This window comes from Oncorhynchus tshawytscha, linkage group LG34 (genome assembly GCF_018296145.1).
Source record: "Oncorhynchus tshawytscha isolate Ot180627B linkage group LG34, Otsh_v2.0, whole genome shotgun sequence".
NCBI classification, from domain to species: Eukaryota; Metazoa; Chordata; class Actinopteri; order Salmoniformes; family Salmonidae; genus Oncorhynchus; species Oncorhynchus tshawytscha.
Window position 1 is genome coordinate 10161228 of NC_056462.1, and position 20703 is coordinate 10181930.

At 42.6% G+C, this 20703-nt stretch overlaps 4 protein-coding genes across 8 annotated transcripts in view; 2 read left to right on the forward strand and 2 right to left on the reverse strand.

Moving 5' to 3' along the window:
* The window catches only part of LOC112231940 (zinc finger protein 583), a 969163-nt gene that overhangs the window by 425833 nt on the left and 522627 nt on the right, over positions 1–20703 (forward strand). The window lies entirely within an intron of this gene.
* LOC112231889 (zinc finger protein with KRAB and SCAN domains 8-like) overlaps positions 1–20703 on the reverse strand; it is a 359191-nt gene that overhangs the window by 241799 nt on the left and 96689 nt on the right. The gene's annotated exons all lie outside the window — the stretch shown is intronic.
* The window catches only part of LOC112231888 (zinc finger protein 629), a 233573-nt gene that overhangs the window by 127871 nt on the left and 84999 nt on the right, over positions 1–20703 (reverse strand). The gene's annotated exons all lie outside the window — the stretch shown is intronic.
* On the forward strand, positions 1860–3869 carry LOC112231903 (protein krueppel-like). 2 transcript variants are annotated; one of them, XM_024398703.2, is made up of 3 exons: positions 1860–1915; positions 2286–2459; positions 3003–3869. In XM_024398703.2, exon 3 carries the CDS (start codon positions 3084–3086, stop codon positions 3399–3401), a length of 318 nt encoding a protein of 105 aa, XP_024254471.1. In that variant the 5' UTR covers positions 1860–1915; positions 2286–2459; positions 3003–3083; the 3' UTR covers positions 3402–3869. The 2 variants fall into 2 exon arrangements, with proteins under 2 accessions (XP_024254471.1, XP_024254470.1); XM_024398702.2 differs by having other exon boundaries at positions 2286–3869.

A 20703-nucleotide genomic window follows, 5' to 3' on the forward strand; every position in this document is an offset into this window, starting at 1 on the left:
GAGAGCTTTTGTTTTGAACCCCCTACTATGTTTTAGTTGTCAAACTTATGATAATGTGTAGGAAGAATATTCCAAGATGTGAGAAGTGTGCAGGTGGGCATGAGACAAAGGGGTGTGTTTCAGTGGAAAAAGCTGTGTCAATTGTGGAGGTGCCCATATTGCTGGGGATCAGAAGTGTCTGGTGCGAGAGAGACAGTTTGAGGTTGCCGGGGTTCAGGTAGTGAAGAAAATGTCATGCCGAGGCAGTGAGGAAAGTAGATGATGGTGGGAAAAGGGTGAAGGAGCCTGAGAGGATCAATGTGAGTAGTAGCCCAGTACAGAGTGATCCAAACAGTTTGTGCTTTAAGGTTGGCTTCTTGGTGTTTATTGCTATGGTCATTACTTGCACCGCACAGATGGAACATATATTCCAGAAGATTGATTTGGTGGTAGTAGTAGCAGATACGATTTTGGGTGTTTGAGATTTTAGTGCAGAAGAACTACAGGGAGTTTTGAGAGAATGGGCTCCATCCTCCCAAGCCGAAAGTCTGGTGTAGGACTTTTTAGGGCCAAAGTAGTGGGAAGGGGTGGTAGGTCTGTTGGGGACAGTAGGTTTGATGGGTATAGTGGCGTGTATGTAGGGTAAGATGGTGGTGCAATTAAATTCCCCCAATCTACTTATCCATTTCTGTGAACAAAATGTGAAATTCACACTACGACCTGTAAAAGGCAGTAATACGCAACTAAGGGTCTATTCTGCCGGAAAACCACACAAAGAAGACTGTAAACGGAAGTGAACACAAGAACAATTTCCACGTTTGCGTTTTTGTTGTTATTTAGATGTTTATTAACACCCTGGAATTCAAAATATGAATACTTTAACTGCATAGCATCACATACTTACGACATGTAGTCTTTAATTCGCGTTGGAGACGGGACTTGGTTGATTAGTGTTCTCTAGGTAACGCTAGCTAGCTAGTTGCTAACGTTAGCTTACAATGGCTAACTGTATGGTTTTTCACACTCAAATAGCCTCCATTATGGAGGTGCTAGCGAATGCAGCCGTGGCAGAGATCTGTAAACTCGTAGACGACGACTATGCAGTGTTTCGTTTGGAAATAACTCAAAGCCAGAAAGAAAACAGGGCATTGCGGAGGAGACTACAGCTACTGGAACTGAAGGTGTCACGGGAGCGCGTCCTCGCCAGTCGACCCAGTAGTATAAAAATCCTCGACAAATACAGAGGAATGGCAAGAGGTACATTTTGCATAAGGCAGGCGTTGTCGCCCCGTTCCCAGCTGCACATGTGTCATCGGTGTTACCCAGAATTTATGTCTTGGTCCGTTTTTTTATAGTATGCAATAACTCCCCAGATTATTTGGCAAAGAAACAATATATTCTAACCTGATTATTAATTTACAGCATTTACTATGATTTACTCAGTGAAAACAATGTAATACATGGATCATAATACATAGATAGTAAAAAATGTTTTGTCACACACTAGATAGGTGCAGTGGAATGTGTTGTTTTACAGGGTCTGCCATAGTAGTGCCTTGCTCAAGGGTATATCAACAGATTATTTATTTTTTAACCCTGTTGCTTTGGGTGTTTGAACCAGTGACCATCTGGTTTCTGTCCCGACGCTCTAAACGCTAGGCTACCTACCTACTATGTCACAAACTTATGAGATGAATTACCTAATGTCCTTGCCATTTCTAGACAGTGTCAATAATGTACAATATACCGTTGAACTTTCACAGTAGCTAATCTAACCACCTCTTTCCCCCCAATAACTCTCTCAGGTGAAGGACATCTCACTGGAGGCCACAGGAGCTTTGTGAAGCCAGCGGAACACAATACATGGAGAGATGACCAACCAATCACTGTTGATGAGGGGAGTGGAACCTCAACCCAGCATGTTATTGTGATAGAGGTTAGTGTTATAGTGTTGCATAAAAAATGTGTTATTTGTAACTCGAATGTGGCCTGTTTAGTGCACCCGAGTGGCGCAGCTGTCTAAGGCACTGCCCCTCAGTGCAAGAAGCATCACTACAGTCCTTAGTTCGAATCCAGGCTGTATCACATCTGGCATGTGATTGGGAGTCCCATAGGGCGGTGCATAATTGGCCCAGTGTTGTCCAGGTTTGGCCGGGGTAGGCTGTCATTGTAAATAATAATTTATTCTTAACTTAATTATTCACTTGTACATCCTAATTCATCTGCCATAGAGGCATTGTTATCTTCCCTACTATCTTGTTATCCAACTCATGTACCAGTAATAACCTCCTCTCTTTTTGTGTCAGTCTGCAGATGCAGAGGCTGCAGGTCTTGGGGTCAAGCTGGAGAGGTCTGAAGGAGAGGAGGACCCACGGCACAGCAGAGACTTCCAGACTCGTGCGGCTAGAGAGCCCCCTGTAGCCATAGAGGTCCCCACCACTGCCCCAGTGCGGCCCAGGACCCGACGAAGCATCACGGAGGTCAGTGGAACGCCGAACGCCGTCCTCAAGTCAGACACGAAGACTTTATTGGGGCTGGGGCGACTGGGCTGTCCTCCTGCTCCCTGCACAGAGTATTTACTTTACGGTAGCCCGAGGACGGTTCTGTCCCGTAAGGACTCTGGCGTGTTACAGACTCACAATGATCCGTCCTGTTCATACGCTACAGAGACACAGATGATATCTGGTGACATGCCTGTGGGCTTAGATACACAGACTAATCCAATGAGAGGGGACTGGAACCAGTACAGCAATAGTGTATACTCTGAAGGGTTCCTTGATAAGAAAGGGGAGGGTCTGGTTGTAGATGAGGTCACTGTGAAAGTGGAGAGCGACCCTCCTCTGACATGGAATGCAGACAAGACTCACTTAGGAGAAGGACACTTGCAGGGCAACACCAGTGACTTCTTAGACTACAGTGAAAGCTTAGAGACAAATCTAAATGTTGCGACCCACTCCCCTTTACACCAAGTGACCATGTCGATGGCACCTTCCAATTCACAAGGCCATGTTCTTTTTGATCAGGTATCGAACTCAAACGACCAAAAGGCCAAGGCGCGGGAAGGGGTAGCAACAACGGGTGGTAAAGAGAAGCGGTTCCTCTGCATGTTCTGTAACAAAGGCTTCAACTGCTCCCAGAAGGTGGAGATCCATCAGAGGGTCCACACGGGGGTGAAACCCTTCACCTGTAACCAGTGTCACATGCGCTTTGCCCATGCGGGCAACCTGAAGAGGCACCAGAGGGTCCACACAGGGGTGAAACCCTTCAGCTGTACCCAGTGTCACATGTGCTTCGCCCAGGCTGGTGACCTGAAAAGGCACCAGAGGGTCCACACAGGGGAGAAACCCTACAGCTGTACCCAATGTCCCATGCGCTTCGCCCAGGCAGGTGATCTGAAAAGGCACCTGAAGGTCCACACGTGAGAAAGGCCATTTCCCTGTACGCACTCCAGGAAGAGGTTCTCCGAAAGGAGCTACTTCAGGATACACCAGCAGAAAAAACAGTTAACTCCATAGCTTCTGATGTGTACTTCAAACCCTGCATTAAAGACAAAGATTCATTTTCATTGTTGTCAACAGAAAAGATCTACAGATGCATTTGGAATAACGAGAGTAATCAATTTCAGTGTTGAATATTCCTGAGTAGAATATTGCATCCAGACATTGTGTGATATATAAGCCTAAAAAGTATATTTCATATTGTGTTTGTACTGTGTAGGATATATGATGCTCACAAATTATGTTTCATTACTTCCATCCACTAATACATTTTTTCCCAAGACACTTTTAATAAAAAATGAAGTTCATGCAGATTTATATGTGTGGTATTCATATGGTGTATTTGGCACTTGTTTATGTTCAATAAACCCAAAATGGGACTTTTCATTCTAAGACTTTAATTAAGAACGTGCTTTATAACCAATATAGACTTTAAAAAATATATATATACCTACACATATCCACACTCTAACAAACACCTAATGTAAATGTCAAAATAGTTTAGTCTGATGATGACATCATAGCTAACTTATCGATGGGAAGCCTGTTTACCCACAACATTTTTGCACCATGATGGGTTTAACAACAATGAAGTCATTCTGTGACTACAGTATAGGACCCAAACATAGTGGGGATGGGTAAACACTCCATGTTGAAAGTGTGTTATCTGTGTGTGTGTGTACCTGAGGGGAGGGAGTGTATGTCTGTGTAATCTGTATCACCTGTCTTTTCCAGGAGGAGGAGGGTCTGGGGAACCCTGAGGGAACCATGGTCATGGAGGACAACCAGACTACACCACCTCCTGAACCCACAGAGGACCCAGCTGAGCAACACAGGACCACACACAGTATCACTGAGGTGAGCCCACTGTAAACTATTGTCTGCATGGGATTAGGTCAGGGCTCATATCCACAGTGTCTCAGAGTAGGAGTGCGATCTAGGATCAATTTTGTCTACATACACTTAATGAATAAGAATATGTAGACAGGTGGGGACCTGATCCTCGATCTGAGACTTTGTGGATACGGGCCCAGGTCTTGATACATTTTGTCTTAAGTGTGGGACAATGTCTTACTCATAGCAATCCCTCATTGCCCAATCAGAAGATGCTCCATAGCAGGGTGCTCATATCAAATCAAAATCAAATCAAATGTATTTATATAGCCCTTCGTACGTCAGCTGATATCTCAAAGTGCTGTACAGAAACCCAGCCTAAAACCCCAAACAGCAAGCAATGCAGGTGTAGAAGCACGGTGGCTAGGAAAAACTCCCTAGAAAGGCCAAAACCTAGGAAGAAACCTAGAGAGGAACCAGGCTATGTGGGGTGGCCAGTCCTCTTCTGGCTGTGCCGGGTGGAGATTATAACAGAGCATGGCCAAGATGTTCAAATGTTCATAAAATAAGAGAACAGTTGAAACAGCAGCAGCACGGTCAGATGGACTGGGGACAGCAAGGAGTCATCATGTCAGGTAGTCCTGGGGCAGAACAGTTTAAAGAGCATATGTGGGGTGGCTCCTCTTCTGGCTGTGCCGGGTGGAGCAGAACATGGCCAAGATGTTCAAATGTTCATAAATGACCAGGTGGACTGTGGACTGTGGACAGCAAGGAGTCAGGTCCTCCGAGAGAGAGAAAGAAAGAGAGAAGGAGAGAATTAGAGAACGCACACTTAGATTCACACAGGACACCGAATAGGACAGGAGAAGTACTCCAGATATAACAAACTGACTCTAGCCCCCCGACACATAAACTACTGCAGCATAAATACCGGAGGCTGTGACAGGAGGGGTCAGGAGACACTGTGGCCCCATCCGAGGACACCCCCGGACAGGGCCAAGCAGGAAGGATATAACCCCACCCACTTTGCCAAAGCACAGCCCCCACACCACTAGAGGGATATCTTCAACCACCAACTTACCATCCTGAGACAAGGCTGAGTATAGCCCACAAAGATCTCTGCCATGGCACAACCCAAGGGGGGGGCGCCAACCCAGACATGATGACCACATCAGTGAATCAACCCACTCAGGTGACGCACCCCTTCCAGGGACGGCATGAGAGAGCCCCAGTAAGCCAGTGACCCAGCCCCTGTAATAGGGTTAGAGGCAGAGAATCCCAGTGGAAAGAGGGGAACCGGCCAGGCAGAGACAGCAAGGGCGGTTCGTTGCTCCAGAGCCTTTCCGTTCACCTTCCCACTCCTGGGCCAGACTACACTCAATCATATGACCCACTGAAGAGATGAGTCTTCAGTAAAGACTTAAAGGTTGAGACCGAGTTTGCGTCTCTGACATGGGTAGGCAGACCATTCCATAAAAATGGAGCTCTATAGGAGAAAGCCCTGCCTCCAGCTGTTTGTTTAGAAATTCTAGGGACAATTAGGAGGCCTGCGTCTTGTGACCGTAGCGTACGTGTAGGTATGTACGGCAGGACCAAATCAGAGAGATAGGTAGGAGCAAGCCCATGTAATGCTTTGTAGGTTAGCAGTAAAACCTTGAAATCAGCCCTTGCTTTGACAGGAAGCCAGTGTAGAGAGGCTAGCACTGGAGTAATATGATCAAATTGTTTGGTTCTAGTCAGGATTCTAGCAGCCGTATTTAGCACCAACTGAAGTTTATTTAGTGCTTTATCCGGGTAGCCGGAAAGTAGAGCATTGCAGTAGTCTAACCTAGAAGTGACAAAAGCATGGATTAATTTTTCTGCATAATTTTTGGACAGAAAGTTTCTGATTTTTGCAATGTTACGTAGATGGAAAAAAGCTGTCCTTGAAATGGTCTTGATATGTTCTTCAAAAGAGAGATCAGGGTCCAGAGTAACGCCGATATCAGATTTCTTGATCCAACATCCTCTCACTCTGTTTCTCTTACAGTCAGTAGACATGGAAGATGGGAAGCCTGATCTGCTGCTGGTCAAAGAGGAGACAATAGAAGACAGACCAGAGAGCATTGATCTTCTGAGTGGAGTAAAGATGGGGGAGCAAGGTAGGGGAGAAATACATATAGCCTACATACAGTAATAGATCTTCAATGAGAAAATCAATGTCCCTGACAATTTTTTTTGTCTTAATTTTCTTCATTCATTCATTAAATGAAACTTATGTTTACATACACATTATGTATGAACTTGACCAGGTAATTGACAAAAAAACTTCATATGTAGAGTTCTCTGCCATGTTTTTAGTCTATTTTCTAACCTCTTCCTACAGGTTGGCTGGAGGCTAACAGAGATTGGGCGGCCGTCTTGGATTCCCAGACCGGTGCAGCCAAAGGCCCAGGGGACAACATCACTAAGCAGGCCAGGACCAGAGGTGACATGGTGGAGGTCAGTGGATGAACAGCGTCCTCAATTCTGGGCTGGGGAACAACACTGTTAACTTCTCTAGGGTAGGGGGCCTAATTTGGAATTTTGGATGAAAAGCGTGCCCAAATTAAACAGCCTTCTACTCAGGCCCAGAAGATAGAATATGCATATAATTAGTAGATCTGTATAGAAAAAACTCTAAAGTTTCCAAAACTGTTAAAATAATGTCTGAGTATAACAGAACTGATTCGGCAGGCGAAAACCTGAGAAAAATCCATTCAGGAAGTAGGATTTTTATTGTTGTTGTAGTTTTCTATTCAATGCCATTACAGTATCCATTGACTTATGACTCAAATTGCAGTTCCTATGCCTTCAACTAGATGTCAACAGTCTTTAGAAATTGTTTCAGGCTTGTATTCTGAAAAATGAGGGAGTAAGAGCAGGCTGAATGAGTGGACACTGCCGTGTCACAGAGCTTTTTCATGCGAGTGAGCAACCGAGAGAGTGCCTTTCTTGTTTACCTTTTATATTGACAACGTTATTGTCCGGTTGAAATATTATCGGTTATTTAGGCTAAAAACAACCTGAGGATTGAATATAAAGATCGTTTGACATGTTTCTATGAACTTTACTGATACAATTTGCATTTTTTTGTCTGCCTGTTGTGACTGCATTTGAGCCTGTGGATTACTGAAAAAAACGCGCGAACAAAACAGGTTTTCGGATATAAAGAGAGACTTTATCGAACAAAAGGAACATTTATTGAATAAATGAATGTCTTCTGAGTGCAACCATATGAAGATCATCAAAGGTAAGTGATTAATTTATCTCTATTTCTGACTTGTGTATCTCTTCTACTTGGCTGGTTACTGTTTGTAATGATTTGTCTGCTGGGCTATGTTCTCAAATAATTGTAAGGTATGCTTTCTCCGTAAAGCATTTTTGAAATCTGACACTGTGGTTGGACTCACAAGAAGTTAATCTTTAAACCTATGTAAAATAGTTTTATCTTTTCTGAAATTTTATAATGAGTATTTCTGTATTTAAATTTGGCGCTCTGCAATCTCACTGGATGTTGGCCAGGTGGGATGCTAGCATCCCACATACCCTAGAGAGGTTAACCGGAAACAGACAGTTGATCACAAAACAACATCCGAACTTGGTCTCCATGACAACAGACTGGCTGAGACCAGGGCAAGGCGTAGATTCGATCCGGGACAGGGAGGTGTCCATATGTTGAGGGAGAGAACAGTCGCTGCTAGCGCTGCTCCTATAGTTGTGACTCAGAGAGACTGATGGCGCCTCAGGTTAACCCCCTAACACTGTGGTCACTAACCTTTTCTGAGTAAAGATCACTTTCTGAGTCAAAATGCAAGGTTATACAACATGGACCTATTAAAAATAGTACTGTAGCAATGAGTTTTGTGCAGTAGGCTATAGGCCCTGTTGGCTTTGCTTGACTTTCCATGCCAATGCATTGTTGTTTGGACAACTTGTAAAACTTATATTTCAAAATCTGAGATAGGCCATATGATCAGTTGTTGTATTACTTGTGAGGCATAGCTGAGTGAGTGTATATTTAAATAATTCATTTTTATTTTACTGGGCTGAGGGTGCCTGCATCTGATGGTTAGTCTCAGCTGAGGGAGAGAACGGCAGATAGGCCTCTCAATGTCCCTCCACTCTCTCTTTCCGCTGCCGTCTCTGACCAAAAAGGTCTGGAGTCGCACCACATTATGTCTGCCTCATGCACATGTTGTTACTCCGATGAACAGAGAAAGTGAAATATTCTTCAATATATAAAAAAAACAAGCCGCTAATAATAACAACAAAGCAAGCCTATCAATACACTTTCCTACTCATTCATTACAACTACAGTGCTGGTTGTAGTGCCAGTGGAAGTAGAAAGAATGTGCATTTTATTGCTTATAAACGTGTTGAATACAAAGTGTTGACAGTGCTGAGTAAGAACTTAAACATGAGCTCACTCATAAAAACAGAAGCTCTTTGCTATTTGTTGACAGTCTCTCTAGTCATGATTTTAAACATTTTAAAGTCTCACAGCATCAACTTTGCTGTAGCTTTCATTTAAGCTTTATACATTACTGCAGACACCATAATCTGAGCTGTCCGATTGGCCGGAGGTAGGCCTATAGTGGACTTGATTTGCTCTACGGGCCTGCCAGGAAGGCAGTTTGAACTATTTCATGTGTCTGAAGGTACAATGGGAACACAGCTGAATCAGTTACACCTACTGCCAACAGTGCGAGACAAATAAAAATAAATAGGAATGCAAGGCTTTATCTTTTTTTTTTTTTTTTTACAGAAATGTTTGTCAATCGACCGGTTGGTGACCACTGCCCTAACAGGTGCTGCCTTCAGCCTGCCTTTATATTGGATCTATCAACTGGAACATGGACCCTGACCTTCGTCCTCCTCACACTCTCCTTATGTTAAACCAGACATCAGACAATGTCAGTGCCTCAACACTAAATGGCTACACAAGCCCATTAACAAATTACAGTAGTAGTAACGCTATCAGTAGATCCGGTGGCAAAGAGAAGCACTTCCTATGTTCGTTGTGTGGGAAAGCCTTCAGTTTCCCCCAACAAGTGGAGATCCACCAAAGGATGCACATGGGGGAGAATCTGTTTGGTTGCCACCTGTGTCAGGCAAGTTACTCTCACTCGTCCAAGCTGAAAAGGCACCAGAGGGTCCACATGGGTGTGAAACCCTACAGCTGCCCCCAGTGTGAGAAGAGGTTCTCCCACCAGTACCAGCTGAAGATGAGCCTAAAGATGCAGACGGGAGAGAGGCCATTCGCCTGTACGCACTGCAGGAAGAGGTTCTCAGAGAGGAGCTACTTGAGTCTTTGTAGTTAATTCTGTTGGTTTTGGATGTAGTGAGGAACTAGATGAGGTGAACTGAGGAAAGAATGAGTATGATGAGGCAGATCGATTATATGGTGATGGTTGAAGTTATGGTGTCTGTAAAAATGCTTCACTGATGAAAAGCGACAACTAGGTCCCTTTAGATTTTATAGTGAGGTAAGGATAGTTCCTTAATTCATGTTTACTTGACATGAAGTACTGTAGCTGTGTGCGCAATGTTGAACCTTTTCAAAAGTATTCTAAAATTCATTTTTTTTAAGCGGGGGTACCAGATTTACAAAAAAGTCAAGTGTTACCATAGTGAGAAAAGTTATTCTACTTGTCACATCACTTTGCGCATTAAAAGTACTGTACTTCAAAGTTATGTGAGTGTATGACTATTTTGTTGAAATGAAATACAAAATCAACTCTGTGCTGACTGACTTGGTTATTTTGGTATCATTGCAGGGACTGAGTTTCCCTTATCTCAGTGAAACCAAAACATTATACTTAATTCTTGCATGAACACATATGGACATTTTTTATAATAAACTCCAATGGCTCCATATTGTTAGGTACTTGAATCACAGTGTTAGAAATGGGCTTGACTGTGGTTAACATTTAATAATATCATGTTTCTGTTTGTATAACGAAGAGTTTCTTCTAGAATCCTTTATATGTTCTTCTGTTCAATATGTGTTTACAGTCTGCAGTCCATGATGATCTGCTGATATCCGGTGTTGCTGGTGGGAGAGACTGGACCTCTGAGGCAGCTGGTCACAAACCCTGGCCCTGGATCAGAACCCTGGATCAGGAGCCATCACGCTTTCTTCCCGATTCGGAACTAGGACCGAAACACGAGGGACAAAGACTCCACCACCACATAGAACACAACCAGTGGACAGATGGACTGAACCACCTCAGTCCTGGTCGTCATCAGAGAGACGGAGGCTCCAGTCTACAGCCCAGACCCTTCTCTTCACATTCTCAGTGCAGGGATGGAGCAGGGCCTGGGGCTGATAGAGATAGACCCTCCTGTTCCTATGATACAAACACCACAGTATCCATTATGAACAGAGCAGGTCACCCTGGGCTTCAGCCTTCAGAGAGAGTAGTGGGAGACCCATCTGGCGGTAGTCTATCAGCAAGTCTGTCTTCTCCTTCAGGGTCTCATCTAATGCCTGGTGACTGGGTTCATAGAAGGTCTGGACCTGGGTCTAGCCTTCCTCAGTTACCTCAGGTTTACCCCACCAATACAGACACGGTCAGGATGGGCATTCACCCCAAGAGGTACCTAGCCTATAACACAGAACACAATCCCAACAACACCCAAACAATGGCTAGAGGTCAAGGAGGGAGCTCAAAGACTAACCACCTGACGGTGGTGGCTCCTGCTTCTACCTCTGGTGTTATTGGCTCACAACGTGGGAGGCCAAGTGTTAGGTCGGATGCAGACAAGCCGCACGCATGCCCCACATGTGGGAAGCGTTTCACTGAGGCAAACTATGTGAAGAGGCACCAGACCGTTCACACCAAGGAGAGGCCCTTCAAGTGCAAACTGTGTTACAAGAGCTTCGCCTTCCTGAGTAACCTTATCAGACATAGGAGTGTCCACAATGGGAAGAAATTGTAGCATTGTGGCTTGAGATAGGGCATATCTGGGAACCATTTTTTAGTCAACAAAATATAATTATCGTGTGAAGTGTCTTGGGGCAAGAGGTTAATTAATCACATACCCCTCAACCCTTAACTGTGTAAATACCTGTTTTTAGAGAGAAAGTAAACCTAGGCTAGAACAAGGACAGTTGAATATTTACCTTATTGAGGTGATGTAGATGGAATAAAGTCATTCTATTATTTTCTACTCTATTCTTGCTAACACACTTTTCTTTCTAAACAAGTCTGCTCTCAGCTTGAAATATACTGATCATAGGAGATTTGGTGTGAGATGTACTAAGCAGTACCGTATTTCAAAGAACATTGCGCACACCTTTTTTGTTTAACCACCCCCTTTGAGCTATGACGCCAACCAAAAAAGACCCTCTTCTTCAGTGTAAACGGAATCGCTGTGTGTATGGTATGAACTGTAGGGGTAGCCATGTTGCTGGAGATCAGAAGTGTCCAATGAGAGAATGGCAGGTTGAGGTTGCCAGAGTTGGTGTAGTACAGAAGGTGTCGTATGCTAAGGTAGTGAAGAGAGTAGTAGAGGAAGATCCAGGGTGAGGGATCCTCATAGGTTCCCTATGAGTAGGCTGAAGTTAATAGAGAATCCATAGAGAGTGATAGGAATAACGTGTGCTTCAGTTAGCTTGGCTTCTTAGCGTTCATTGAAATGGGATCTAAATCACAGAAAATATATTTTTTGACAGCTGCAGAGAAGAACTTTACGTGATTTTACTGCAGACGATTTACAAGGTGTGTTGAACGATAGTGTCCCATCCTCCCAGGCCGGCCTGGTATAGGATCAGATGGGGCCAAAGTGGTGGAATAGTGAAGTTTTAGGTTATTTATTTATTTTTGTTTTTTTATACATATGAAGTTTTTAATTTTTTAAAATTATTAAACAGTAACATACAAAAAACAGAACAGCCAGAGGGATTACACAAATAAATAATAATACAAATCCACATTATATCAAATCAAATACAAACATGTACCGAATACATTGACATTTTGTTTGGCATACGTTTGAATGATTCTAAATATTTTTCCAAATCAGATTTTTCTTTATAAACGTTGAATTTGTATGAAAAATATTCCAAATAAAATAGAGATTTATGACATACTGACGTTCAATTGTGGAATCAGTCTAGTAAAATACATGTCAAACTTAGATATTTCAATGGTTGTATGCATTTTGTTGCCAATCAGTCCAGAACACCTCACTATGTAAACAATTACTGAAAAAGTGTTCAATATATATTCAGTTTATTGTTCACAGAAACTGCATTCACTGGTAACATTAGGTATATATTTAGAAATCAAGCTATTACACAGGTAGAATCTATGGATAATCTTAAAGGAAATCACCTTTACTTTATTGGTCACGATAAATTTGTGTGGAGTGAGCCAAGCACAGCACCAGTTTACATCACGATGAAGCCCAACAAAATATAGCAAGAAGGAATAGATTTCCTGTAGAAAATATCCCTTAATAAACGATTGTTGAATTTCTTATCTAGTGAACTTATGCCATTCACCTGGATATCGCTTACAATAGATGTTTCAAAATATGCATTATTCTGAAGTAAAGATTTTATCCCATTAGGTATAGCTTTTATAACAGTGTCATATTCCTTGCTTGAAACCTTGAAGTTGTATCTTCCCATAAATTCTCTCCGCATAAATAGACTGCCACTAATTCTTACTAATTGGCTGGACAAAGTTTTTTGAGAACCAGTTACTGTAAAATAAAATTTTGTTTCTATATAATATTGAACCATTATTCCATATATAACATTTATGAGGTGAAAAGTTGTGTTTATACAGCAAAGACCAGCACATTAAAACCTGCTTGTGAAAAGCCGGCAATTTCATTGGAAGTTTACCCACAATATAGGGACTTTGTAGTAAAAAATTAAGCCATCCGAGCTTCTGAAAAACAAAATGAGGTATAATATTCCAGAAACTATGAGGATTTTTAAAGTACCTTTTAACCCAGTTGACTTTTTATATATGATTAAAGAGAATGATGTCAAAGACATTTAGACCGCCGTTACAAACCCAGTTGGTGATAACATCTATTTTTATCTTATGTGGCTTGTTTTTCCAGATGAAGTTGTACAATAGCCTATCTAAGGTACAGCAAGTGCATTTGGGAATGTCAATAGATGAAAAAAGATAGGATGCACGAGATAGCCCCTCAGCTTTGGATAAAAGCACCATCTCTTGAAGACCATGAGGATCATTTATTTTTAATAGATTCAGTTACAGGATTCAAATTAAGATCATTCACAGCCTTAAGATTTTTGGTGCTCTACACCAAAGTAGGTTACAGTATATTTTTTCAGAGATCTTACAATCCGGTGGATTGAAAGCTCCTTTCAGAACAAAGATCTCGCATTTGGAAAGATTTAATAACAAACCTGAGATTTTGGAGAACTGCTTCACAATATCCAATGCTAATCTAGCTTGTGACACATTTTTCAAATAAAGTGAGGTGTCATGCGCCACTTGGGATATCTTGATCTCTCTGGCCTGGAATGTAATGCATTCAAATTGACTTTGATGAACTAATGAGCATAAGGTTTGAGATACTAACAAAAATTAAAAAGGTGAGATTGGACAACCTTGTCGAATTCCTTTGTAAATGTTCAACTTTGAAGATGTTCAATGGCAGAGTTTGATACAGCTATTGCCACCATTATACAGAGTTCTAATAGCATCAACAAAAAAATTACCTGGGAAGTCATCCAATAGATCACAATACTCAACCAATTCTAACACCAGCCTCAGATTATTAGATATATGGCACCCTTTCATAAACCCTGATTGACATTCATCAGATCATTCAAGCACCACTTTAACCTTTTCACAAAGATTGAGACTATCATTTTGTAGTCGTTATTTAGGAGTGTGATTGGATGCCAATTATCAATAATTAAGAGGTCATTGTGTGGTTTAGGTATTAGAGTAATAGCCCCTTGCTTCAGAGAGACAGATAGTTCTCCATTCTTTTATAGCCTCCTTAAAGGTTTCAAGTAAAAATTGTGTTATTTCTTCAGAGGTCTTGTAAAATTCAGAGGTTAATCCATCACAACTTGGAGAAGTTATTGTTTAATTGAGCAACCTGATGTTGAATGTCTGTAATGGATCAATCTTGACAGCAAGACCGATTTGAATTCTTCACTAACCGAATTAACATTCTCTATAGAATTAAGGAGATCCTTAGATTCACTCAAACTGTTATCTAAGGAGTAAAGATTCTCATAAAACTTAGTGGTAAAGTCTGATAACAACTCTCTTTCCTCAGAGGTTACCCCATTAATCTTAAATTTCCGAAGTGTGTTGAGTTCCCGTCTCTCCTTTCCCAAATTAAAAAGTATCTACTGTTCTTTTCGCCTTTTTCAAGCCATTGTTTTCTAGATATTATGAAGGCTCCTCTAGCCTTTTCCTCTTATAATGTATCTAGTTGATTCTGTAAATCATTAAATTTAGATCAAGATGCTCAATCTCTGTGATATCAGAGCTCAGCTACCTTATATTTCCTTCTTAAAGCAAGCTGTTTCCCATAAGTAATACAGGCTGAGCAAATTCTAAATTTCAGCAGTTCCCAATATTTCCCATATTCTGCATTAGAGGTAGCTAAATTCCAGTAAACAGAAATGTATTCATAATCACATTTTTTAAATCATCATGCAATAATTAGTTATTAAATTTCCAATAACCACCAGAGTATTTCTTATCATCATTACTGCACATTCTTAATCAGCCATATGACTTTATGAACAATCAGGACTGCCGCCAGTATTTTTACCTGGACAGTGTTGGGCTCAAGACTAGAGGTTAACATCCACAAGTACATTTTTGATTTTAGTGAACAATCTCTATTACTCCATGTGTACTGTTTCTCTCCACAGTTTTTAACTCGCCATATGTCAATTAAGTCCAGGCTTTGGCAGAAATTCCCCAATTTGTTCACACCAATGTTAGGCCTATGGGCTAATACACTGCTCAAAAAAATAAAGGGAACACTAAAATAACACATCCTAGATCTGAATGAATGAAATATTCTTATTAAATAGATTTTTCTTTACATAGTTGAATGTGCTGACAACAAAATCACACAAAAATGATCAATGGAAATCAAATTTATCAACCCATGGAGGTTTGGATTTGGAGTCACACTCAAAATTAAAGTGGAAAACCACACTACAGGCTGATCCAACTTTGATGTAATGTCCTTAAAACAAGTCAAAATGAGGCTCAGTAGTGTGTGTGGCCTCCACGTGCCTGCATGACCTCCCTACAACGCTTGGGCATGCTCCTGAGGAGGTGGCGGATGGTCTCCTGAGAGATCTCCTCCCAGACCTGGACTAAAGCATCCGCCAACTCCTGGGCAGTCTGTGGTGCAACGTGGCGTTGGTGGATGGAGCGAGACATGATGTCCCAGATGTGCTCAATTGGATTCAGGTCTGGGGAACGGGCGGGCCAGTCCATAGCATCAATGCCTTCCAATTGCAGGAACTGCTGACACACTCCAGCCACATGAGGTCTAGCATTGTCTTGCATTAGGAGGAACCCAGGGCCAACCGCACCAGCATATGGTCTCACAAGGGGTCTGAGGATCTCATCTCGGTACCTAATGGCAGTCAGGCTACCTCTGGCGAGCACATGGAGGGCTGTGCGGCCCCCCAAAGAAATGCCACCCCACAACATGACTGACCCACCGGCAAATCGGTCTTGCTGGAGGATGTTGCAGGCAGCACAACGTTCTCCACGGCGTCTCCAGACTCTGTCACGTCTGTCATGTGCTCAGTGTGAACCTGCTTTCATCTGTGAAGAGCACAGGGCGCCAGTGGCGAATTTGCCAATATTGGTGTTCTCTGGCAAATGCCAAACGTTCTGCACGGTGTTGGGCTGTAAGCACAACCCCCACCTGTGGACGTCGGGCCCTCATACCACCCTCATGGAGTCTGTTTCTGACCGTTTGAGCAGACACATGCACATTTGTGGCCTGCTGTAGGTCATTTTGCAGGGCTCTGGCAGTGCTCCTCCTTGCACAAAGGCGGAGATAGCGGTCCTGCTGCTGGGTTGTTGCCCTCCTACGGCCTCCTCCACGTCTCCTGATGTACTGGCCTGTCTCCTGGTAGTGCCTCCATGCTCTGGACACTACGCTGACAGACACAGCAAACCTTCTTGCCACAGCTCGCATTGATGTTCCCTCCTGGATGAGCTGCACTACCTGAGCCACTTGTGTGGGTTGTAGACTCCGTCTCATGTGTGGGAGAAATTGGTTATGTGGGAGAGATTATATACATGATCTTGGTAACACAAGAGAGAAAGATACAATTATGGGTTCATTTCCTGTTCTGGTAAAATACATTGTCTATTGTATAGGACAGGAAGCCAGAGTGGGGCCATGGGAGAGGGCAACACATAGACGCCTAGGGCAGCTGGACATACAAAGGTCAGAGGTTGTCTAAGGAGGGGGTCAGCCAAAGGACCAACTGATGGATTACAGACATCAATCACATCACAGGAGACAAGTCTGTTTGATCTTAGACAACCATATGAAGAGAAGGCGACCAGAACAGCTGGGCACCCTAAAGCTAAAGGAGATGAAAGACACATACAAAAGACACACAGAGTTAATTACAGAGATAAAGCAAGCCTATAGCATAGAGGAATGTATAGTATTTTTAGTATAGCTGAGCATGCTAAAAATGGAAGAGACACATAGTCTGCTGACCCTAGATAACACACAAACAGGAAAACGCATTAAGCTGAGTGAAGGGTCAAAGCAAGGGTCTTGTCACCATTAGGATCTAATGGAAAGCAGATGGGGGCGTTATTGGGCTGAACAAGCAGGAAGCACGGATTGGGATGTAACTTAATTTGCATATGGGAGGGACTTATATGGTAGGTGTATAACTCAGAGCGAGGGCTCTGAAAAAGTGTGTGTGTTCCGCGGACCGCTCCGGCTTAAGATACTGTTGTATTAAAAGTCTACATTGATTTTCACAAAGTTCCTGGTTGTGTCATATTTGAACCGATTTGCCACTACACATGCTACCACTAGAGTGAAAGCACCGCCAGCATTCAAAGGTGACTAAAACATCAGCCAGGAAGCATAGGAACTGAGAAGTGGTCTGTGGTCACCACCTGCAGAACCACTCCTTTATTGGGTGTGTCTTGCTAATTGCCTATAATTTCCACCTGTTGTCTATTCCATTTGCACAACAGCATGTGAAATTTATTGTCAATCAGTGTTGCTTCCTAAGTGGACAGTTTGATTTCACAGAAGTGTGATTGACTTGGAGTTACATTGTGTTGTTTAAGTGTTCCCTTTATTTTTTTGAGCAGTGTATATCAGTCTCATTATAATAATCCATATTAAAGTCCCCACCAACTATAATCTGACTGGATGGATATTTTCTCAGAAGTAAGTCATTTGGAGGACTAGAACAGTATCCATATACATTACACAACACAAGTAATCTGTCCATGTAAAAAAAAAACACTTTGAAATGATGTGCTAAAATTGCAACCCCAGCTGAATTATTAGCCCCGTGGGCCAAGAAAATGCCACTGCCCTCACTGATGAATGTGTTTCTTGAACGAATACAAGATCTGAGTTGCAGTCCTTACAAAAAAAAGCTTTAATCTTCAACAGGTTTTGTATCCTCCTGGCATTGATTGACATAAACTTCAAGTCCATATACAAAATAGAAAGGAAAATCCTATGCAATCTCAACTCTACCCTCTATAAAAAGGTGCTTCATATACAGTACCAGTCAAAAGTTTGGACACACCTACTCATTACAGATTTTTATTTTATTTGACTATTTTCTACATTGTAGAATAATAGTAAAGACATCAAACCTATGAAATAACACATATGAAATCATGTAGTATCTAAAAAAGTGTTAAACAAAGTAACCATCCTTTTCCTTGATGACAGCTTTGCACACTCTTGGCATCCATGTTATGACAGCGATTTCCTCAACGTCAGCAAGACACCAGAGCTGATTGTGGACTACAGGAAACGGAGGGCCGAGCACACCCCCATTCACATCGACGGAGCTGTATTGGAGCAGGTCGAGAGCTTCAGGTTCCTCTGTGTCCACCTAGGATCTGTCATGGTCCACACACCAACACAGTCGTGAAGAGGGTATAACAACACTTCTTCCCTCTCAGGAGGCTTAAAAGATTTGTCATTCGCCCTCAGATCCTCAAAAGGTTCTACAGCTACACCATTGAGAGCATCTTGACTGGCTGCATCACTGCTTGTTATGGCAACTGCTCGGTATCCGATCGCAAGGCACTACAGAGGTTAGTTTGTACGGCCCAGTACATCACTGGAACCGAGCTCCCAGCCATCCAGGACCTCTATACCAGGCGTTGTCAGAAGAAGGCCCTAAAAATTGTCAGACTCCAACCATCCAAGTCACAGACTGTTCTTTCTGCTACCGCACAGCAAGCAGTATCGTTGCACCAAGTCTGGGACCAACAGGACCCTGAATAGCTTTTACCCGCAAGCCATAAGACTGCCAAATAGTTAGTCCAGGTAGCTATTTGGTAACTATTTACCTATCTGCATTGACCCTTTTTGCCCTTATTCTAAAATGGATTAAATAGTTTTCCTCATCAACCTACATAGAATGATTGGGCATGATTTGGAAAGGCAGACACCTGTCTAAGTATTCAGACCTTTTACTCAGTACTTTGTTGAACCACCTTTGGCAGCGATTACAGTCTCACGTTTTCTTGGATATGACTCAACAAGCTTGAAACACCTGTATTAACACCAATATTTTCTGCAGATCCTCAAGCTCTGTCGGGTTGGATGGGGAGCGTCGCTGCACAGCTATTTCACAGTCTCTCCAGAAATGTTTGATCGTGTTCAAGTCCGGGCTCTGGCTGGGCCGCTCAAGGACATTCAGAGACTTGTCTCGAAGCCACTCAAGCGTTGTCTTGGCTGTATGCTTAGGTTCTTTGTTCTGTTGGAAGGTGAACCTTCACCCCAGGTCCTGAACGCTCTAGAGCAGGATCTCTCTGTCCTTTGCTCCGTTCATCTTTCCCTCAATCCTGACTAGTCTCCCAGTCCCTGCCACTGAAAAACATTCCCACAGCATGATGGTGCCACCAGCATGCTTCACCAGGCTTGGGATCCAGACCAAATAGTTCAATCTTTGTTTCATCAGACCAGAGAATCTTGTTTCTCATTGTCAGAGTCCTTTGGGTGCCTTTTGGCAAATTCCAAGCGGGCTGTCATGCCTTTTACTAAGGAGTGGCTTCCGTCTGGCCACTAGACCATAACGGCCTGATTGGTGGAGTGCTGCAGAGATGCATGTCCTTCTGGAAGGTTCTCCCATCTCCACAGAGGAACTCTGGAGCTCTGTCAGAGTGAACATTGGGTTCTTGGTCACCTCCCTGACCAAGTCCTTCTCACCCGATTGCTCAGCTTGGCCGTGTGGCCAGCTCTTGGAGTCTTGGTGGTTGCAAACTTCTTCCATTTCCATTCCATGATGGAGGCCACTGTATTCTTGGGGACCTTCAATGCTGCATAAATATTTTGGTACCCTTCCGCAGATCTGTGCCTCGACACAATCCTGTCTCGGAGCTCTACGGACAATTCCTTCAACCTCATAGTTTGGTTTTTGCCCTGACATGCACTGTCAACTGTGGGACTTTATATAGACAGACGTGCGGATGCACCTGAGCACAATTTCGAGTCTCATAGCAAAAGGTCTGAATACTTATTTAAATAAGGTATGTTTTTTTTGCAAACATTTCTAAAAACCTGTTTTCGCTTTGTCATTATGGGGTATTGCCTGTAGATTGATGAGGATGTGTCCATTACACCCAGGAGCACTTCTAGTTTCCAAATCCTTTATTAGGATAACACAATAGCTTGACCTGTAACCAGGATCCATGAAATTGTCACTCCGAGGCGGATGCAGGCTCATGCACAGATAGAGACGATAGCTTCAAATCATTCCAAGCAAACAGTTTGAATATTCAATCTTCCAGAATCTAAGTGATACCAAGTCTTTTATTTCATTTTTGCACCTTATAAAAAACAACTTTGATATCACAGGTAGAGAGAGGCTGCAGTAGCATAATGGTGGTGCTGTTGAGCAAATGTTCAATTATTAAAGAAAGATGCGTTTACAGTCATGACAGAAAAACACAGTACATAGAGACACACACAGCTTCACAGCAAGATCTTAGTGAGTTTTATGTTTTTTTCTATTTCATTAAAGAGAGATTATAAATAGTGTTTAAATACATTTTCTTGCTCTATCCCCACATGTTTTAAAGTAGTTATATTACAGTGAACTTTGATGACCCCTATGTAAAAAAAATAAAAATGTAGCTGTAAAAATAGCTGGTAGATT

What these genes read in the sequence shown, in the direction of transcription:
- LOC112231903 (XM_024398702.2), top strand. Translation starts at nt 2,655, where the DNA reads ATGATATCTGGTGACATGCCTGTGGGCTTAGATACACAGACTAATCCA.